Raw genomic sequence first — 20,667 nt, 5'->3', positions numbered from 1 at the left:
GTATTTCTCAATGTAAAATGAGCTTTTCTCAATAGGTTTCAACTGAAAAAGATTCCTCATATAATAATATTTAACAAAAACAAACAAAAATTTTTTATGAATACACAAAATTTTTTTTCTTCTCGCAATAAAACACGCCATGACTTTACCTATTTTGGTATCACTATGGTAAGAAAATTTCTCGACTACTTGAATAGCATTTTAGATTTTCAATATTTAAAAAAATTTTTTTTTTTTTTTTTAAATCGCTGAATGTGCCAATTAAATTGACGCCTTTTTAAATAATATCTGTTCTTGTTTCAATTTTATTTCTGTTAGAAAAATAATCTCTTGATATATTTAAGACACATTTCTTCTTTTTATTTTTTCCTTTTTCATTTTTTACGGTTTACATCGATACACCATTTCTATAATATTTAAACTTTTATCAAAATTATTAGAGTTTTACTTACAGAACTCCAGGATGAGTACTAGGAACCAATTCCATTTCATCAATTACTCCAGTCCAGTGAGCTTGTTGAGGATAATCAATGCTGATGTCTCTGCCATTTGAATGAATTGCTGCAAAAACAAAAATTGATCCTGATGTTAAAAACAACATTGGTATGAATTAAACATTAGTCCACTGTGCCACAGGTCAACATTAATCTGTGCTACAACAGAGAATAGTGTTGAATAACAACTCATTCTAAGAGAGTCTCTTGGAAGTTTGAAGAAGCAAACTTTAATAAAAACATTCTGCCTGGTTATGGCTGTGAAAACAAGAACTATCTACCCTCGTGAACTAAATTAAAAAAGGTTTAGTTTAAAATTTTGAATGTTTTTTTAGATGAGAGCTGATTGCTTAAATTACTTGTATTGATTGGACTATTGTTCTCGTCTTGAGTGTTATTTGTGCAACAGTTTGGTCGGATTGTTCTTTGGCTGTCATCAGGCATGTTGGTTGTTTTTTTGGAAAAGAAAAGAGAAAAGTTACTGGCTCCGTAGATATTTTCTATTTCTAAATGCTAAATAATCTTTATATTACTTGTATTGATCAAACTATTGTTCTCATCTTGAGCGTTATTTGTGCAACGTTTCGGTCGGATTGTTCTTTAACTATACTCAGGCGTGTTGGTTGAAAGACAATCCGCCCGAAACATTACACAAATAACACTCAAGATGAAAACAATAGTCCTATCAATACAAGTAATATAAAAAGATTTAGTTGAAAATTCTGTCTAGATTCGCAAGTTCAATAAGGTGTAACTGAAGAAGGTCAGAGATTTTGTGAAAATAACATTCGAGATGAGAATAGTAACACAAACAATACAAAATAACAGTCCTCATCTCAAAAATTCTGAATCATCATCAACCATTTTATCAACTTATTTCATTTGGTCCGACTTTTTCTGGGAATTTGCAATCTCAGTCTCTAAGCTTGATGCTCTTCAGAATTGATTCCGTTCAAATTTTACTCCCTAAGATCCTTGTTGATAGATGGCATCCAAGTTTTCTTGGGTTGTCCAAATTTCATCCGACTTTCCACTCCAAGGTTTCTGTATTTTCTCATCCAAGAGTTGCTCCTTCAATTCCAGCTTAAGAGATTCGATTGGAAATATGAAATCGAAGAGAATCTATATCGTGTTTCGAACTTAAATGCTACTAAGGTTGCGCTCCTTTCCTTTAAGAACTAAAAACAACCTTTTCAACCAATGACTGCTATGACAAATAATACGATACCCGAGAGTTTGTCGTTCTAACTCCTCGGCTTAAAATACAAAGACAACACGAATTGTAATAACTACATTGTGGGCATTATAAAGTTGGCTGAAAAGAAAGTGGCCTCTTTCTATCGTACTCTAAAATTACTCACACCTAAGAGTATCTTATATCGCTATAAAGCCACCATACACCCATCCATGGGATTATGTAGCCACATCTGTGCTTTCTTTCCTGGACATGTTCAATTAAAGAATCTAATCAAGCTTCAGTATATTCAACCTCACAGAGTATCAATGTTGATATGCCGTGTCTGATTTGACTAAACATAATCGCTTTTATGAAATATTACAAAATATTGGAAGAATGGGCCCACAAACATTGTGGCAAGTATTTTCTGGATGAATTCACCTAGGATTATATAGACATGGAAGGCTCTATAGACTGGTTAAAAAGAGGACCGTTCCATTATGATCGGCAGAGAATTAAAATGGTTGGCCAAGATCAAGGTTTGATAACCAATGCTTTTTAGAAGATGAGTGGTCTCAGCAATGACAAAAAGTGTAGGTTTTGCCACACAGAAGTAGAGAGTGTGATCCACCTGACATCTAGTACTAAGGTTCTGCTGTGGGACGGTTATTATATGATGCGACACAAAACAAATGTAAGATTCTGCTGTGGGACGGTTATTATATGATGCGACACAAAACAGATGTAAGATTCTGCTGTGGGACGGTTATTATACGATGCGACACAAAACAAATGCAAGGTTCTGCTGTGGGACGGTTATTATATGATGCGACACAAAACAAATGTAAGATTCTGCTGTGGGACGGTTATTATATGATGCGACACAAAACAGATGTAAGATTCTGCTGTGGGACGGTTATTATACGATGCGACACAAAACAAATGCAAGGTTCTGCTGTGGGACGGTTATTATATGATGCGACACAAAACAAATGTAAGATTCTGCTGTGGGACGGTTATTATATGATGCGACACAAAACAGATGTAAGATTCTGCTGTGGGACGGTTATTATATGATGCGACACAAAACAAATGTAAGGTTCTGCTGTGGGACGGTTATTATATGATGCGACACAAAACAGATGTAAGATTCTGCTGTGGGACGGTTATTATATGATGCGACACAAAACAAATGTAAGATTCTGCTGTGGGACGGTTATTATATGATGCGACACAAAACAGATGTAAGATTCTGCTGTGGGACGGTTATTATATGATGCGACACAAAACAAATGTAAGATTCTGCTGTGGGACGGTTATTATATGATGCGACACAAAACAGATGTAAGATTCTGCTGTGGGACGGTTATTATATGATGCGACACAAAACAAATGTAAGATTCTGCTGTGGGACGGTTATTATATGATGCGACACAAAACATATGTAAGGTTCTGCTGTGGGACGGTTATTATATGATGCGACACAAAACAAATGTAAGATTCTGCTGTGGGACGGTTATTATATGATGCGACACAAAACAGATGTAAGATTCTGCTGTGGGACGGTTATTATATGATGCGACACAAAACAAATGTAAGATTCTGCTGTGGGACGGTTATTATATGATGCGACACAAAACAGATGTAAGATTCTGCTGTGGGACGGTTATTATATGATGCGACACAAAACAAATGTAAGATTCTGCTGTGGGACGGTTATTATATGATGCGACACAAAACAAATGTAAGATTCTGCTGTGGGACGGTTATTATATGATGCGACACAAAACAAATGTAAGATTCTGCTGTGGGACGGTTATTATATGATGCGACACAAAACAGATGTAAGATTCTGCTGTGGGACGGTTATTATATGATGCGACACAAAACAAATGTAAGATTCTGCTGTGGGACGGTTATTATATGATGCGACACAAAACAAATGTAAGATTCTGCTGTGGGACGGTTATTATATGATGCGACACAAAACAAATGCAAGGTTCTGCTGTGGGACGGTTATTATATGATGCGACACAAAACAAATGTAAGATTCTGCTGTGGGACGGTTATTATATGATGCGACACAAAACAAATGTAAGATTCTGCTGTGGGACGGTTATTATATGATGCGACACAAAACAAATGTAAGATTCTGCTGTGGGACGGTTATTATATGATGCGACACAAAACAAATGTAAGATTCTGCTGTGGGACGGTTATTATATGATGCGACACAAAACAGATGTAAGATTCTGCTGTGGGACGGTTATTATATGATGCGACACAAAACAAATGTAAGATTCTGCTGTGGGACGGTTATTATATGATGCGACACAAAACAAATGTAAGATTCTGCTGTGGGACGGTTATTATATGATGCGACACAAAACAGATGTAAGATTCTGCTGTGGGACGGTTATTATATGATGCGACACAAAACAAATGTAAGATTCTGCTGTGGGACGGTTATTATATGATGCGACACAAAACAGATGTAAGATTCTGCTGTGGGACGGTTATTATACGATGCGACACAAAACAAATGCAAGGTTCTGCTGTGGGACGGTTATTATATGATGCGACACAAAACAAATGTAAGATTCTGCTGTGGGACGGTTATTATATGATGCGACACAAAACAGATGTAAGATTCTGCTGTGGGACGGTTATTATATGATGCGACACAAAACAAATGTAAGGTTCTGCTGTGGGACGGTTATTATATGATGCGACACAAAACAGATGTAAGATTCTGCTGTGGGACGGTTATTATACGATGCGACACAAAACAAATGCAAGGTTCTGCTGTGGGACGGTTATTATATGATGCGACACAAAACAAATGTAAGGTTCTGCTGTGGGACGGTTATTATATGATGCGACACAAAACAAATGTAAGATTCTGCTGTGGGACGGTTATTATACGATGCGACACAAAACAAATGTAAGATTCTGCTGTGGGACGGTTATTATATGATGCGACACAAAACAAATGTAAGATTCTGCTGTGGGACGGTTATTATATGATGCGACACAAAACAAATGTAAGATTCTGCTGTGGGACGGTTATTATATGATGCGACACAAAACAAATGTAAGATTCTGCTGTGGGACGGTTATTATATGATGCGACACAAAACAAATGTAAGATTCTGCTGTGGGACGGTTATTATATGATGCGACACAAAACAAATGTAAGATTCTGCTGTGGGACGGTTATTATATGATGCGACACAAAACAAATGTAAGATTCTGCTGTGGGACGGTTATTATATGATGCGACACAAAACAAATGTAAGATTCTGCTGTGGGACGGTTATTATATGATGCGACACAAAACAAATGTAAGATTCTGCTGTGGGACGATTATTATACGATGCAACACAAAACAAATGTAAGATTCTGCTGTGGGACGGTTATTATATGATGCGACACAAAACAAATGTAAGATTCTGCTGTGGGACGGTTATTATATGATGCGACACAAAACAAATGTAAGATTCTGCTGTGGGACGGTTATTATATGATGCGACACAAAACAAATGTAAGATTCTGCTGTGGGACGGTTATTATACGATGCAACACAAAACAAATGTAAGATTCTGCTGTGGGACGGTTATTATACGATGCGACACAAAACAAATGTAAGATTCTGCTGTGGGACGGTTATTATATGATGCGACACAAAACAAATGTAAGATTCTGCTGTGGGACGGTTATTATACGATGCGACACAAAACAAATGTAAGATTCTGCTGTGGGACGGTTATTATATGATGCGACACAAAACAAATGTAAGATTCTGCTGTGGGACGGTTATTATACGATGCGACACAAAACAAATGTAAGATTCTGCTGTGGGACGATTATTATACGATGCGACACAAAACAAATGTAAGATTCTGCTGTGGGACGGTTATTATACGATGCGACACAAAACAAATGTAAGATTCTGCTGTGGGACGGTTATTATATGATGCGACACAAAACAAATGTAAGATTCTGCTGTGGGACGGTTATTATATGATGCGACACAAAACAAATGTAAGATTCTGCTGTGGGACGGTTATTATATGATGCGACACAAAACAAATGTAAGATTCTGCTGTGGGACGGTTATTATACGATGCGACACAAAACAAATGTAAGATTCTGCTGTGGGACGGTTATTATATGATGCGACACAAAACAAATGTAAGATTCTGCTGTGGGACGGTTATTATATGATGCGACACAAAACAAATGTAAGATTCTGCTGTGGGACGATTATTATACGATGCAACACAAAACAAATGTAAGATTCTGCTGTGGGACGGTTATTATACGATGCGACACAAAACAAATGTAAGATTCTGCTGTGGGACGGTTATTATATGATGCGACACAAAACAAATGTAAGATTCTGCTGTGGGACGGTTATTATATGATGCGACACAAAACAAATGTAAGATTCTGCTGTGGGACGGTTATTATATGATGCGACACAAAACAAATGTAAGATTCTGCTGTGGGACGGTTATTATACGATGCGACACAAAACAAATGTAAGATTCTGCTGTGGGACGGTTATTATATGATGCGACACAAAACAAATGTAAGATTCTGCTGTGGGACGGTTATTATATGATGCGACACAAAACAAATGTAAGATTCTGCTGTGGGACGGTTATTATACGATGCGACACAAAACAAATGTAAGATTCTGCTGTGGGACGGTTATTATATGATGCGACACAAAACAAATGTAAGATTCTGCTGTGGGACGGTTATTATATGATGCGACACAAAACAAATGTAAGATTCTGCTGTGGGACGGTTATTATATGATGCGACACAAAACAAATGTAAGATTCTGCTGTGGGACGGTTATTATATGATGCGACACAAAACAAATGTAAGATTCTGCTGTGGGACGGTTATTATATGATGCGACACAAAACAAATGTAAGATTCTGCTGTGGGACGGTTATTATACGATGCGACACAAAACAAATGTAAGATTCTGCTGTGGGACGGTTATTATATGATGCGACACAAAACAAATGTAAGATTCTGCTGTGGGACGGTTATTATATGATGCGACACAAAACAAATGTAAGATTCTGCTGTGGGACGGTTATTATATGATGCGACACAAAACAAATGTAAGATTCTGCTGTGGGACGGTTATTATATGATGCGACACAAAACAAATGTAAGATTCTGCTGTGGGACGGTTATTATATGATGCGACACAAAACAAATGTAAGATTCTGCTGTGGGACGGTTATTATATGATGCGACACAAAACAAATGTAAGATTCTGCTGTGGGACGGTTATTATACGATGCGACACAAAACAAATGTAAGATTCTGCTGTGGGACGGTTATTATACGATGCGACACAAAACAAATGTAAGATTCTGCTGTGGGACGGTTATTATATGATGCGACACAAAACAAATGTAAGATTCTGCTGTGGGACGGTTATTATATGATGCGACACAAAACAAATGTAAGATTCTGCTGTGGGACGGTTATTATATGATGCGACACAAAACAAATGTAAGATTCTGCTGTGGGACGGTTATTATATGATGCGACACAAAACAAATGTAAGATTCTGCTGTGGGACGGTTATTATACGATGCGACACAAAACAAATGTAAGATTCTGCTGTGGGACGGTTATTATATGATGCGACACAAAACAAATGTAAGATTCTGCTGTGGGACGGTTATTATATGATGCGACACAAAACAAATGTAAGATTCTGCTGTGGGACGGTTATTATATGATGCGACACAAAACAAATGTAAGATTCTGCTGTGGGACGGTTATTATATGATGCGACACAAAACAAATGTAAGATTCTGCTGTGGGACGGTTATTATACGATGCGACACAAAACAAATGTAAGATTCTGCTGTGGGACGGTTATTATACGATGCGACACAAAACAAATGTAAGATTCTGCTGTGGGACGGTTATTATATGATGCGACACAAAACAAATGTAAGATTCTGCTGTGGGACGGTTATTATATGATGCGACACAAAACAAATGTAAGATTCTGCTGTGGGACGGTTATTATATGATGCGACACAAAACAAATGTAAGATTCTGCTGTGGGACGGTTAGTATATGATGCGACACAAAACAAATGTAAGATTCTGCTGTGGGACGGTTATTATACGATGCGACACAAAACAAATGTAAGATTCTGCTGTGGGACGGTTATTATATGATGCGACACAAAACAAATGTAAGATTCTGCTGTGGGACGGTTATTATATGATGCGACACAAAACAAATGTAAGATTCTGCTGTGGGACGGTTATTATATGATGCGACACAAAACAAATGTAAGATTCTGCTGTGGGACGGTTATTATACGATGCGACACAAAACAAATGTAAGATTCTGCTGTGGGACGGTTATTATATGATGCGACACAAAACAAATGTAAGATTCTGCTGTGGGACGGTTATTATATGATGCGACACAAAACAAATGTAAGATTCTGCTGTGGGACGGTTATTATATGATGCGACACAAAACAAATGTAAGATTCTGCTGTGGGACGGTTATTATATGATGCGACACAAAACAAATGTAAGATTCTGCTGTGGGACGGTTATTATATGATGCGACACAAAACAAATGTAAGATTCTGCTGTGGGACGGTTATTATATGATGCGACACAAAACAAATGTAAGATTCTGCTGTGGGACGGTTATTATATGATGCGACACAAAACAAATGTAAGATTCTGCTGTGGGACGGTTATTATATGATGCGACACAAAACAAATGTAAGATTCTGCTGTGGGACGATTATTATACGATGCAACACAAAACAAATGTAAGATTCTGCTGTGGGACGGTTATTATATGATGCGACACAAAACAAATGTAAGATTCTGCTGTGGGACGGTTATTATATGATGCGACACAAAACAAATGTAAGATTCTGCTGTGGGACGGTTATTATACGATGCAACACAAAACAAATGTAAGATTCTGCTGTGGGACGGTTATTATATGATGCGACACAAAACAAATGTAAGATTCTGCTGTGGGACGGTTATTATATGATGCGACACAAAACAAATGTAAGATTCTGCTGTGGGACGGTTATTATATGATGCGACACAAAACAAATGTAAGATTCTGCTGTGGGACGGTTATTATACGATGCGACACAAAACAAATGTAAGATTCTGCTGTGGGACGGTTATTATATGATGCGACACAAAACAAATGTAAGATTCTGCTGTGGGACGGTTATTATACGATGCGACACAAAACAAATGTAAGATTCTGCTGTGGGACGGTTATTATATGATGCGACACAAAACAAATGTAAGATTCTGCTGTGGGACGGTTATTATATGATGCGACACAAAACAAATGTAAGATTCTGCTGTGGGACGGTTATTATATGATGCGACACAAAACAAATGTAAGATTCTGCTGTGGGACGGTTATTATACGATGCGACACAAAACAAATGTAAGATTCTGCTGTGGGACGGTTATTATATGATGCGACACAAAACAAATGTAAGATTCTGCTGTGGGACGGTTATTATATGATGCGACACAAAACAAATGTAAGATTCTGCTGTGGGACGGTTATTATATGATGCGACACAAAACAAATGTAAGATTCTGCTGTGGGACGGTTATTATACGATGCGACACAAAACAAATGTAAGATTCTGCTGTGGGACGGTTATTATATGATGCGACACAAAACAAATGTAAGATTCTGCTGTGGGACGGTTATTATATGATGCGACACAAAACAAATGTAAGATTCTGCTGTGGGACGGTTATTATATGATGCGACACAAAACAAATGTAAGATTCTGCTGTGGGACGGTTATTATATGATGCGACACAAAACAAATGTAAGATTCTGCTGTGGGACGGTTATTATATGATGCGACACAAAACAAATGTAAGATTCTGCTGTGGGACGGTTATTATATGATGCGACACAAAACAAATGTAAGATTCTGCTGTGGGACGGTTATTATATGATGCGACACAAAACAAATGTAAGATTCTGCTGTGGGACGGTTATTATACGATGCGACACAAAACAAATGTAAGATTCTGCTGTGGGACGATTATTATACGATGCAACACAAAACAAATGTAAGATTCTACTGTGGGACGGTTATTATATGATGCGACACAAAACAAATGTAAGATTCTGCTGTGGGACGGTTATTATATGATGCGACACAAAACAAATGTAAGATTCTGCTGTGGGACGGTTATTATATGATGCGACACAAAACAAATGTAAGATTCTGCTGTGGGACGGTTATTATACGATGCGACACAAAACAAATGTAAGATTCTGCTGTGGGACGGTTATTATATGATGCGACACAAAACAAATGTAAGATTCTGCTGTGGGACGGTTATTATATGATGCGACACAAAACAAATGTAAGATTCTGCTGTGGGACGGTTATTATATGATGCGACACAAAACAAATGTAAGATTCTGCTGTGGGACGGTTATTATATGATGCGACACAAAACAAATGTAAGATTCTGCTGTGGGACGGTTATTATATGATGCGACACAAAACAAATGTAAGATTCTGCTGTGGGACGGTTATTATATGATGCGACACAAAACAAATGTAAGATTCTGCTGTGGGACGGTTATTATATGATGCGACACAAAACAAATGTAAGATTCTGCTGTGGGACGGTTATTATATGATGCGACACAAAACAAATGTAAGATTCTGCTGTGGGACGGTTATTATATGATGCGACACAAAACAAATGTAAGATTCTGCTGTGGGACGGTTATTATATGATGCGACACAAAACAAATGTAAGATTCTGCTGTGGGACGGTTATTATATGATGCGACACAAAACAAATGTAAGATTCTGCTGTGGGACGGTTATTATATGATGCGACACAAAACAAATGTAAGATTCTGCTGTGGGACGGTTATTATACGATGCGACACAAAACAAATGTAAGATTCTGCTGTGGGACGGTTATTATATGATGCGACACAAAACAAATGTAAGATTCTGCTGTGGGACGGTTATTATATGATGCGACACAAAACAAATGTAAGATTCTGCTGTGGGACGGTTATTATATGATGCGACACAAAACAAATGTAAGATTCTGCTGTGGGACGGTTATTATATGATGCGACACAAAACAAATGTAAGATTCTGCTGTGGGACGGTTATTATATGATGCGACACAAAACAAATGTAAGATTCTGCTGTGGGACGGTTATTATATGATGCGACACAAAACAAATGTAAGATTCTGCTGTGGGACGGTTATTATATGATGCGACACAAAACAAATGTAAGATTCTGCTGTGGGACGGTTATTATATGATGCGACACAAAACAAATGTAAGATTCTGCTGTGGGACGGTTATTATATGATGCGACACAAAACAAATGTAAGATTCTGCTGTGGGACGGTTATTATATGATGCGACACAAAACAAATGTAAGATTCTGCTGTGGGACGGTTATTATATGATGCGACACAAAACAAATGTAAGATTCTGCTGTGGGACGGTTATTATATGATGCGACACAAAACAAATGTAAGATTCTGCTGTGGGACGGTTATTATATGATGCGACACAAAACAAATGTAAGATTCTGCTGTGGGACGGTTATTATATGATGCGACACAAAACAAATGTAAGATTCTGCTGTGGGACGGTTATTATATGATGCGACACAAAACAAATGTAAGATTCTGCTGTGGGACGGTTATTATATGATGCGACACAAAACAAATGTAAGATTCTGCTGTGGGACGGTTATTATATGATGCGACACAAAACAAATGTAAGATTCTGCTGTGGGACGGTTATTATATGATGCGACACAAAACAAATGTAAGATTCTGCTGTGGGACGGTTATTATACGATGCGACACAAAACAAATGTAAGATTCTGCTGTGGGACGGTTATTATATGATGCGACACAAAACAAATGTAAGATTCTGCTGTGGGACGGTTATTATATGATGCGACACAAAACAAATGTAAGATTCTGCTGTGGGACGGTTATTATATGATGCGACACAAAACAAATGTAAGATTCTGCTGTGGGACGGTTATTATATGATGCGACACAAAACAAATGTAAGATTCTGCTGTGGGACGGTTATTATATGATGCGACACAAAACAAATGTAAGATTCTGCTGTGGGACGGTTATTATATGATGCGACACAAAACAAATGTAAGATTCTGCTGTGGGACGGTTATTATATGATGCGACACAAAACAAATGTAAGATTCTGCTGTGGGACGGTTATTATATGATGCGACACAAAACAAATGTAAGATTCTGCTGTGGGACGGTTATTATATGATGCGACACAAAACAAATGTAAGATTCTGCTGTGGGACGGTTATTATATGATGCGACACAAAACAAATGTAAGATTCTGCTGTGGGACGGTTATTATATGATGCGACACAAAACAAATGTAAGATTCTGCTGTGGGACGGTTATTATATGATGCGACACAAAACAAATGTAAGATTCTGCTGTGGGACGATTATTATACGATGCAACACAAAACAAATGTAAGATTCTGCTGTGGGACGGTTATTATATGATGCGACACAAAACAAATGTAAGATTCTGCTGTGGGACGGTTATTATATGATGCGACACAAAACAAATGTAAGATTCTGCTGTGGGACGGTTATTATATGATGCGACACAAAACAAATGTAAGATTCTGCTGTGGGACGGTTATTATACGATGCGACACAAAACAAATGTAAGATTCTGCTGTGGGACGGTTATTATATGATGCGACACAAAACAAATGTAAGATTCTGCTGTGGGACGGTTATTATATGATGCGACACAAAACAAATGTAAGATTCTGCTGTGGGACGGTTATTATATGATGCGACACAAAACAAATGTAAGATTCTGCTGTGGGACGGTTATTATATGATGCGACACAAAACAAATGTAAGATTCTGCTGTGGGACGGTTATTATATGATGCGACACAAAACAAATGTAAGATTCTGCTGTGGGACGGTTATTATATGATGCGACACAAAACAAATGTAAGATTCTGCTGTGGGACGGTTATTATATGATGCGACACAAAACAAATGTAAGATTCTGCTGTGGGACGGTTATTATATGATGCGACACAAAACAAATGTAAGATTCTGCTGTGGGACGGTTATTATATGATGCGACACAAAACAAATGTAAGATTCTGCTGTGGGACGGTTATTATATGATGCGACACAAAACAAATGTAAGATTCTGCTGTGGGACGATTATTATACGATGCAACACAAAACAAATGTAAGATTCTGCTGTGGGACGGTTATTATATGATGCGACACAAAACAAATGTAAGATTCTGCTGTGGGACGGTTATTATACGATGCGACACAAAACAAATGTAAGATTCTGCTGTGGGACGGTTATTATATGATGCGACACAAAACAAATGTAAGATTCTGCTGTGGGACGGTTATTATATGATGCGACACAAAACAAATGTAAGATTCTGCTGTGGGACGATTATTATACGATGCAACACAAAACAAATGTAAGATTCTGCTGTGGGACGGTTATTATATGATGCGACACAAAACAAATGTAAGATTCTGCTGTGGGACGGTTATTATATGATGCGACACAAAACAAATGTAAGATTCTGCTGTGGGACGGTTATTATATGATGCGACACAAAACAAATGTAAGATTCTGCTGTGGGACGGTTATTATACGATGCGACACAAAACAAATGTAAGATTCTGCTGTGGGACGGTTATTATATGATGCGACACAAAACAAATGTAAGATTCTGCTGTGGGACGGTTATTATATGATGCGACACAAAACAAATGTAAGATTCTGCTGTGGGACGGTTATTATATGATGCGACACAAAACAAATGTAAGATTCTGCTGTGGGACGGTTATTATACGATGCGACACAAAACAAATGTAAGATTCTGCTGTGGGACGGTTATTATATGATGCGACACAAAACAAATGTAAGATTCTGCTGTGGGACGGTTATTATATGATGCGACACAAAACAAATGTAAGATTCTGCTGTGGGACGGTTATTATACGATGCGACACAAAACAAATGTAAGATTCTGCTGTGGGACGGTTATTATATGATGCGACACAAAACAAATGTAAGATTCTGCTGTGGGACGGTTATTATACGATGCGACACAAAACAAATGTAAGATTCTGCTGTGGGACGGTTATTATATGATGCGACACAAAACAAATGTAAGATTCTGCTGTGGGACGGTTATTATATGATGCGACACAAAACAAATGTAAGATTCTGCTGTGGGACGGTTATTATACGATGCGACACAAAACAAATGTAAGATTCTGCTGTGGGACGGTTATTATATGATGCGACACAAAACAAATGTAAGATTCTGCTGTGGGACGGTTATTATACGATGCGACACAAAACAAATGTAAGATTCTGCTGTGGGACGGTTATTATATGATGCGACACAAAACAAATGTAAGATTCTGCTGTGGGACGGTTATTATATGATGCGACACAAAACAAATGTAAGATTCTGCTGTGGGACGGTTATTATACGATGCGACACAAAACAAATGTAAGATTCTGCTGTGGGACGGTTATTATACGATGCGACACAAAACAAATGTAAGATTCTGCTGTGGGACGGTTATTATATGATGCGACACAAAACAAATGTAAGATTCTGCTGTGGGACGGTTATTATATGATGCGACACAAAACAAATGTAAGATTCTGCTGTGGGACGGTTATTATACGATGCGACACAAAACAAATGTAAGATTCTGCTGTGGGACGGTTATTATATGATGCGACACAAAACAAATGTAAGATTCTGCTGTGGGACGGTTATTATATGATGCGACACAAAACAAATGTAAGATTCTGCTGTGGGACGGTTATTATATGATGCGACACAAAACAAATGTAAGATTCTGCTGTGGGACGGTTATTATATGATGCGACACAAAACAAATGTAAGATTCTGCTGTGGGACGGTTATTATATGATGCGACACAAAACAAATGTAAGATTCTGCTGTGGGACGGTTATTATACGATGCGACACAAAACAAATGTAAGATTCTGCTGTGGGACGGTTATTATATGATGCGACACAAAACAAATGTAAGATTCTGCTGTGGGACGGTTATTATATGATGCGACACAAAACAAATGTAAGATTCTGCTGTGGGACGGTTATTATATGATGCGACACAAAACAAATGTAAGATTCTGCTGTGGGACGGTTATTATATGATGCGACACAAAACAAATGTAAGATTCTGCTGTGGGACGGTTATTATATGATGCGACACAAAACAAATGTAAGATTCTGCTGTGGGACGGTTATTATATGATGCGACACAAAACAAATGTAAGATTCTGCTGTGGGACGGTTATTATATGATGCGACACAAAACAAATGTAAGATTCTGCTGTGGGACGGTTATTATATGATGCGACACAAAACAAATGTAAGATTCTGCTGTGGGACGGTTATTATATGATGCGACACAAAACAAATGTAAGATTCTGCTGTGGGACGGTTATTATATGATGCGACACAAAACAAATGTAAGATTCTGCTGTGGGACGGTTATTATATGATGCGACACAAAACAAATGTAAGATTCTGCTGTGGGACGGTTATTATATGATGCGACACAAAACAAATGTAAGATTCTGCTGTGGGACGATTATTATACGATGCAACACAAAACAAATGTAAGATTCTGCTGTGGGACGGTTATTATATGATGCGACACAAAACAAATGTAAGATTCTGCTGTGGGACGGTTATTATATGATGCGACACAAAACAAATGTAAGATTCTGCTGTGGGACGGTTATTATATGATGCGACACAAAACAAATGTAAGATTCTGCTGTGGGACGGTTATTATACGATGCGACACAAAACAAATGTAAGATTCTGCTGTGGGACGGTTATTATATGATGCGACACAAAACAAATGTAAGATTCTGCTGTGGGACGGTTATTATATGATGCGACACAAAACAAATGTAAGATTCTGCTGTGGGACGGTTATTATATGATGCGACACAAAACAAATGTAAGATTCTGCTGTGGGACGGTTATTATATGATGCGACACAAAACAAATGTAAGATTCTGCTGTGGGACGGTTATTATATGATGCGACACAAAACAAATGTAAGATTCTGCTGTGGGACGGTTATTATATGATGCGACACAAAACAAATGTAAGATTCTGCTGTGGGACGGTTATTATATGATGCGACACAAAACAAATGTAAGATTCTGCTGTGGGACGGTTATTATATGATGCGACACAAAACAAATGTAAGATTCTGCTGTGGGACGGTTATTATATGATGCGACACAAAACAAATGTAAGATTCTGCTGTGGGACGGTTATTATATGATGCGACACAAAACAAATGTAAGATTCTGCTGTGGGACGATTATTATACGATGCAACACAAAACAAATGTAAGATTCTGCTGTGGGACGGTTATTATATGATGCGACACAAAACAAATGTAAGATTCTGCTGTGGGACGGTTATTATACGATGCGACACAAAACAAATGTAAGATTCTGCTGTGGGACGGTTATTATATGATGCGACACAAAACAAATGTAAGATTCTGCTGTGGGACGGTTATTATATGATGCGACACAAAACAAATGTAAGATTCTGCTGTGGGACGATTATTATACGATGCAACACAAAACAAATGTAAGATTCTGCTGTGGGACGGTTATTATATGATGCGACACAAAACAAATGTAAGATTCTGCTGTGGGACGGTTATTATATGATGCGACACAAAACAAATGTAAGATTCTGCTGTGGGACGGTTATTATATGATGCGACACAAAACAAATGTAAGATTCTGCTGTGGGACGGTTATTATACGATGCGACACAAAACAAATGTAAGATTCTGCTGTGGGACGGTTATTATATGATGCGACACAAAACAAATGTAAGATTCTGCTGTGGGACGGTTATTATATGATGCGACACAAAACAAATGTAAGATTCTGCTGTGGGACGGTTATTATATGATGCGACACAAAACAAATGTAAGATTCTGCTGTGGGACGGTTATTATACGATGCGACACAAAACAAATGTAAGATTCTGCTGTGGGACGGTTATTATATGATGCGACACAAAACAAATGTAAGATTCTGCTGTGGGACGGTTATTATATGATGCGACACAAAACAAATGTAAGATTCTGCTGTGGGACGGTTATTATACGATGCGACACAAAACAAATGTAAGATTCTGCTGTGGGACGGTTATTATATGATGCGACACAAAACAAATGTAAGATTCTGCTGTGGGACGGTTATTATACGATGCGACACAAAACAAATGTAAGATTCTGCTGTGGGACGGTTATTATATGATGCGACACAAAACAAATGTAAGATTCTGCTGTGGGACGGTTATTATATGATGCGACACAAAACAAATGTAAGATTCTGCTGTGGGACGGTTATTATACGATGCGACACAAAACAAATGTAAGATTCTGCTGTGGGACGGTTATTATATGATGCGACACAAAACAAATGTAAGATTCTGCTGTGGGACGGTTATTATACGATGCGACACAAAACAAATGTAAGATTCTGCTGTGGGACGGTTATTATATGATGCGACACAAAACAAATGTAAGATTCTGCTGTGGGACGGTTATTATATGATGCGACACAAAACAAATGTAAGATTCTGCTGTGGGACGGTTATTATACGATGCGACACAAAACAAATGTAAGATTCTGCTGTGGGACGGTTATTATACGATGCGACACAAAACAAATGTAAGATTCTGCTGTGGGACGGTTATTATATGATGCGAGACAAAACAAATGTAAGATTCTGCTGTGGGACGGTTATTATATGATGCGACACAAAACAAATGTAAGATTCTGCTGTGGGACGGTTATTATACGATGCGACACAAAACAAATGTAAGATTCTGCTGTGGGACGGTTATTATATGATGCGACACAAAACAAATGTAAGATTCTGCTGTGGGACGGTTATTATACGATGCGACACAAAACAAATGTAAGATTCTGCTGTGGGACGGTTATTATATGATGCGACACAAAACAAATGTAAGATTCTGCTGTGGGACGGTTATTATATGATGCGACACAAAACAAATGTAAGATTCTGCTGTGGGACGGTTATTATACGATGCGACACAAAACAAATGTAAGATTCTGCTGTGGGACGGTTATTATATGATGCGACACAAAACAAATGTAAGATTCTGCTGTGGGACGGTTATTATACGATGCGACACAAAACAAATGTAAGATTCTGCTGTGGGACGGTTATTATATGATGCGACACAAAACAAATGTAAGATTCTGCTGTGGGACGGTTATTATATGATGCGACACAAAACAAATGTAAGATTCTGCTGTGGGACGGTTATTATATGATGCGACACAAAACAAATGTAAGATTCTGCTGTGGGACGGTTATTATACGATGCGACACAAAACAAATGTAAGATTCTGCTGTGGGACGGTTATTATATGATGCGACACAAAACAAATGTAAGATTCTGCTGTGGGACGGTTATTATATGATGCGACACAAAACAAATGTAAGATTCTGCTGTGGGACGGTTATTATACGATGCGACACAAAACAAATGTAAGATTCTGCTGCGGGACGGTTATTATATGATGCGACACAAAACAAATGTAAGATTCTGCTGTGGGACGGTTATTATACGATGCGACACAAAACAAATGTAAGATTAGCTGTGGGACGGTTATTATATGATGCGACACAAAACAAATGTAAGATTCTGCTGTGGGACGGTTATTATATGATGCGACACAAAACAAATGTAAGATTCTGCTGTGGGACGGTTATTATATGATGCGACACAAAACAAATGTAAGATTCTGCTGTGGGACGGTTATTATATGATGCGACACAAAACAAATGTAAGATTCTGCTGTGGGACGGTTATTATATGATGCGACACAAAACAAATGTAAGATTCTGCTGTGGGACGGTTATTATATGATGCGACACAAAACAAATGTAAGATTCTGCTGTGGGACGGTTATTATATGATGCAACACAAAACAAATGTAAGATTCTGCTGTGGGACGGTTATTATATGATGCGACACAAAACAAATGTAAGATTCTGCTGTGGGACGGTTATTATACGATGCGACACAAAACAAATGTAAGATTCTGCTGTGGGACGGTTATTATATGATGCGACACAAAACAAATGTAAGATTCTGCTGTGGGACGGTTATTATATGATGCGACACAAAACAAATGTAAGATTCTGCTGTAGGACGATTATTATACGATGCAACACAAAACAAATGTAAGATTCTGCTGTGGGACGGTTATTATATGATGCGACACAAAACAAATGTAAGATTCTGCTGTGGGACGGTTATTATATGATGCGACACAAAACAAATGTAAGATTCTGCTGTGGGACGGTTATTATATGATGCGACACAAAACAAATGTAAGATTCTGCTGTGGGACGGTTATTATACGATGCGACACAAAACAAATGTAAGATTCTGCTGTGGGACGGTTATTATACGATGCGACACAAAACAAATGTAAGATTCTGCTGTGGGACGGTTATTATATGATGCGACACAAAACAAATGTAAGATTCTGCTGTGGGACGGTTATTATATGATGCGACACAAAACAAATGTAAGATTCTGCTGTGGGACGGTTATTATACGATGCGACACAAAACAAATGTAAGATTCTGCTGTGGGACGGTTATTATATGATGCGACACAAAACAAATGTAAGATTCTGCTGTGGGACGGTTATTATATGATGCGACACAAAACAAATGTAAGATTCTGCTGTGGGACGGTTATTATATGATGCGACACAAAACAAATGTAAGATTCTGCTGTGGGACGGTTATTATACGATGCGACACAAAACAAATGTAAGATTCTGCTGTGGGACGGTTATTATACGATGCGACACAAAACAAATGTAAGATTCTGCTGTGGGACGGTTATTATACGATGCGACACAAAACAAATGTAAGATTCTGCTGTGGGACGGTTATTATATGATGCGACACAAAACAAATGTAAGATTCTGCTGTGGGACGGTTATTATATGATGCGACACAAAACAAATGTAAGATTCTGCTGTGGGACGGTTATTATACGATGCGACACAAAACAAATGTAAGATTCTGCTGTGGGACGGTTATTATATGATGCGACACAAAACAAATGTAAGATTCTGCTGTGGGACGGTTATTATACGATGCGACACAAAACAAATGTAAGATTCTGCTGTGGGACGGTTATTATATGATGCGACACAAAACAAATGTAAGATTCTGCTGTGGGACGGTTATTATACGATGCGACACAAAACAAATGTAAGATTCTGCTGTGGGACGGTTATTATACGATGCGACACAAAACAAATGTAAGATTCTGCTGTGGGACGGTTATTATACGATGCGACACAAAACAAATGTAAGATTCTGCTGTGGGACGGTTATTATATGATGCGACACAAAACAAATGTAAGATTCTGCTGTGGGACGGTTATTATATGATGCGACACAAAACAAATGTAAGATTCTGCTGTGGGACGGTTATTATACGATGCGACACAAAACAAATGTAAGATTCTGCTGTGGGACGGTTATTATATGATGCGACACAAAACAAATGTAAGATTCTGCTGTGGGACGGTTATTATACGATGCGACACAAAATAAATGTAAGATTCTGCTGTGGGACGGTTATTATATGATGCGACACAAAACAAATGTAAGATTCTGCTGTGGGACGGTTATTATATGATGCGACACAAAACAAATGTAAGATTCTGCTGTGGGACGGTTATTATACGATGCGACACAAAACAAATGTA

At 37.9% G+C, this 20,667-nt stretch overlaps 1 protein-coding gene across 5 annotated transcripts in view; it reads right to left on the bottom strand.

Annotated features, from left to right (window-relative positions):
- LOC145268339 (E3 ubiquitin-protein ligase HERC2-like) overlaps positions 1 to 20,667 on the bottom strand; it is a 500,726-nt gene that overhangs the window by 162,495 nt on the left and 317,564 nt on the right. For all 5 annotated transcript variants that reach the window (XM_080123842.1, XM_080123845.1, XM_080123844.1 and 2 more), the window contains one exon: positions 453 to 561. In XM_080123842.1, coding sequence (XP_079979968.1) covers positions 453 to 561 — 109 coding nt within the window. The remainder of the gene's footprint in view (positions 1 to 452; positions 562 to 20,667) is intronic.

Source organism: Euprymna scolopes, chromosome 43 (assembly GCF_053919585.1).
Source record: "Euprymna scolopes isolate OS-2025 chromosome 43, ASM5391958v1, whole genome shotgun sequence".
In the NCBI taxonomy this organism is placed as follows: Eukaryota; Metazoa; Mollusca; class Cephalopoda; order Sepiida; family Sepiolidae; genus Euprymna; species Euprymna scolopes.
This window is presented reverse-complemented; position numbering and strand designations above follow the sequence as displayed.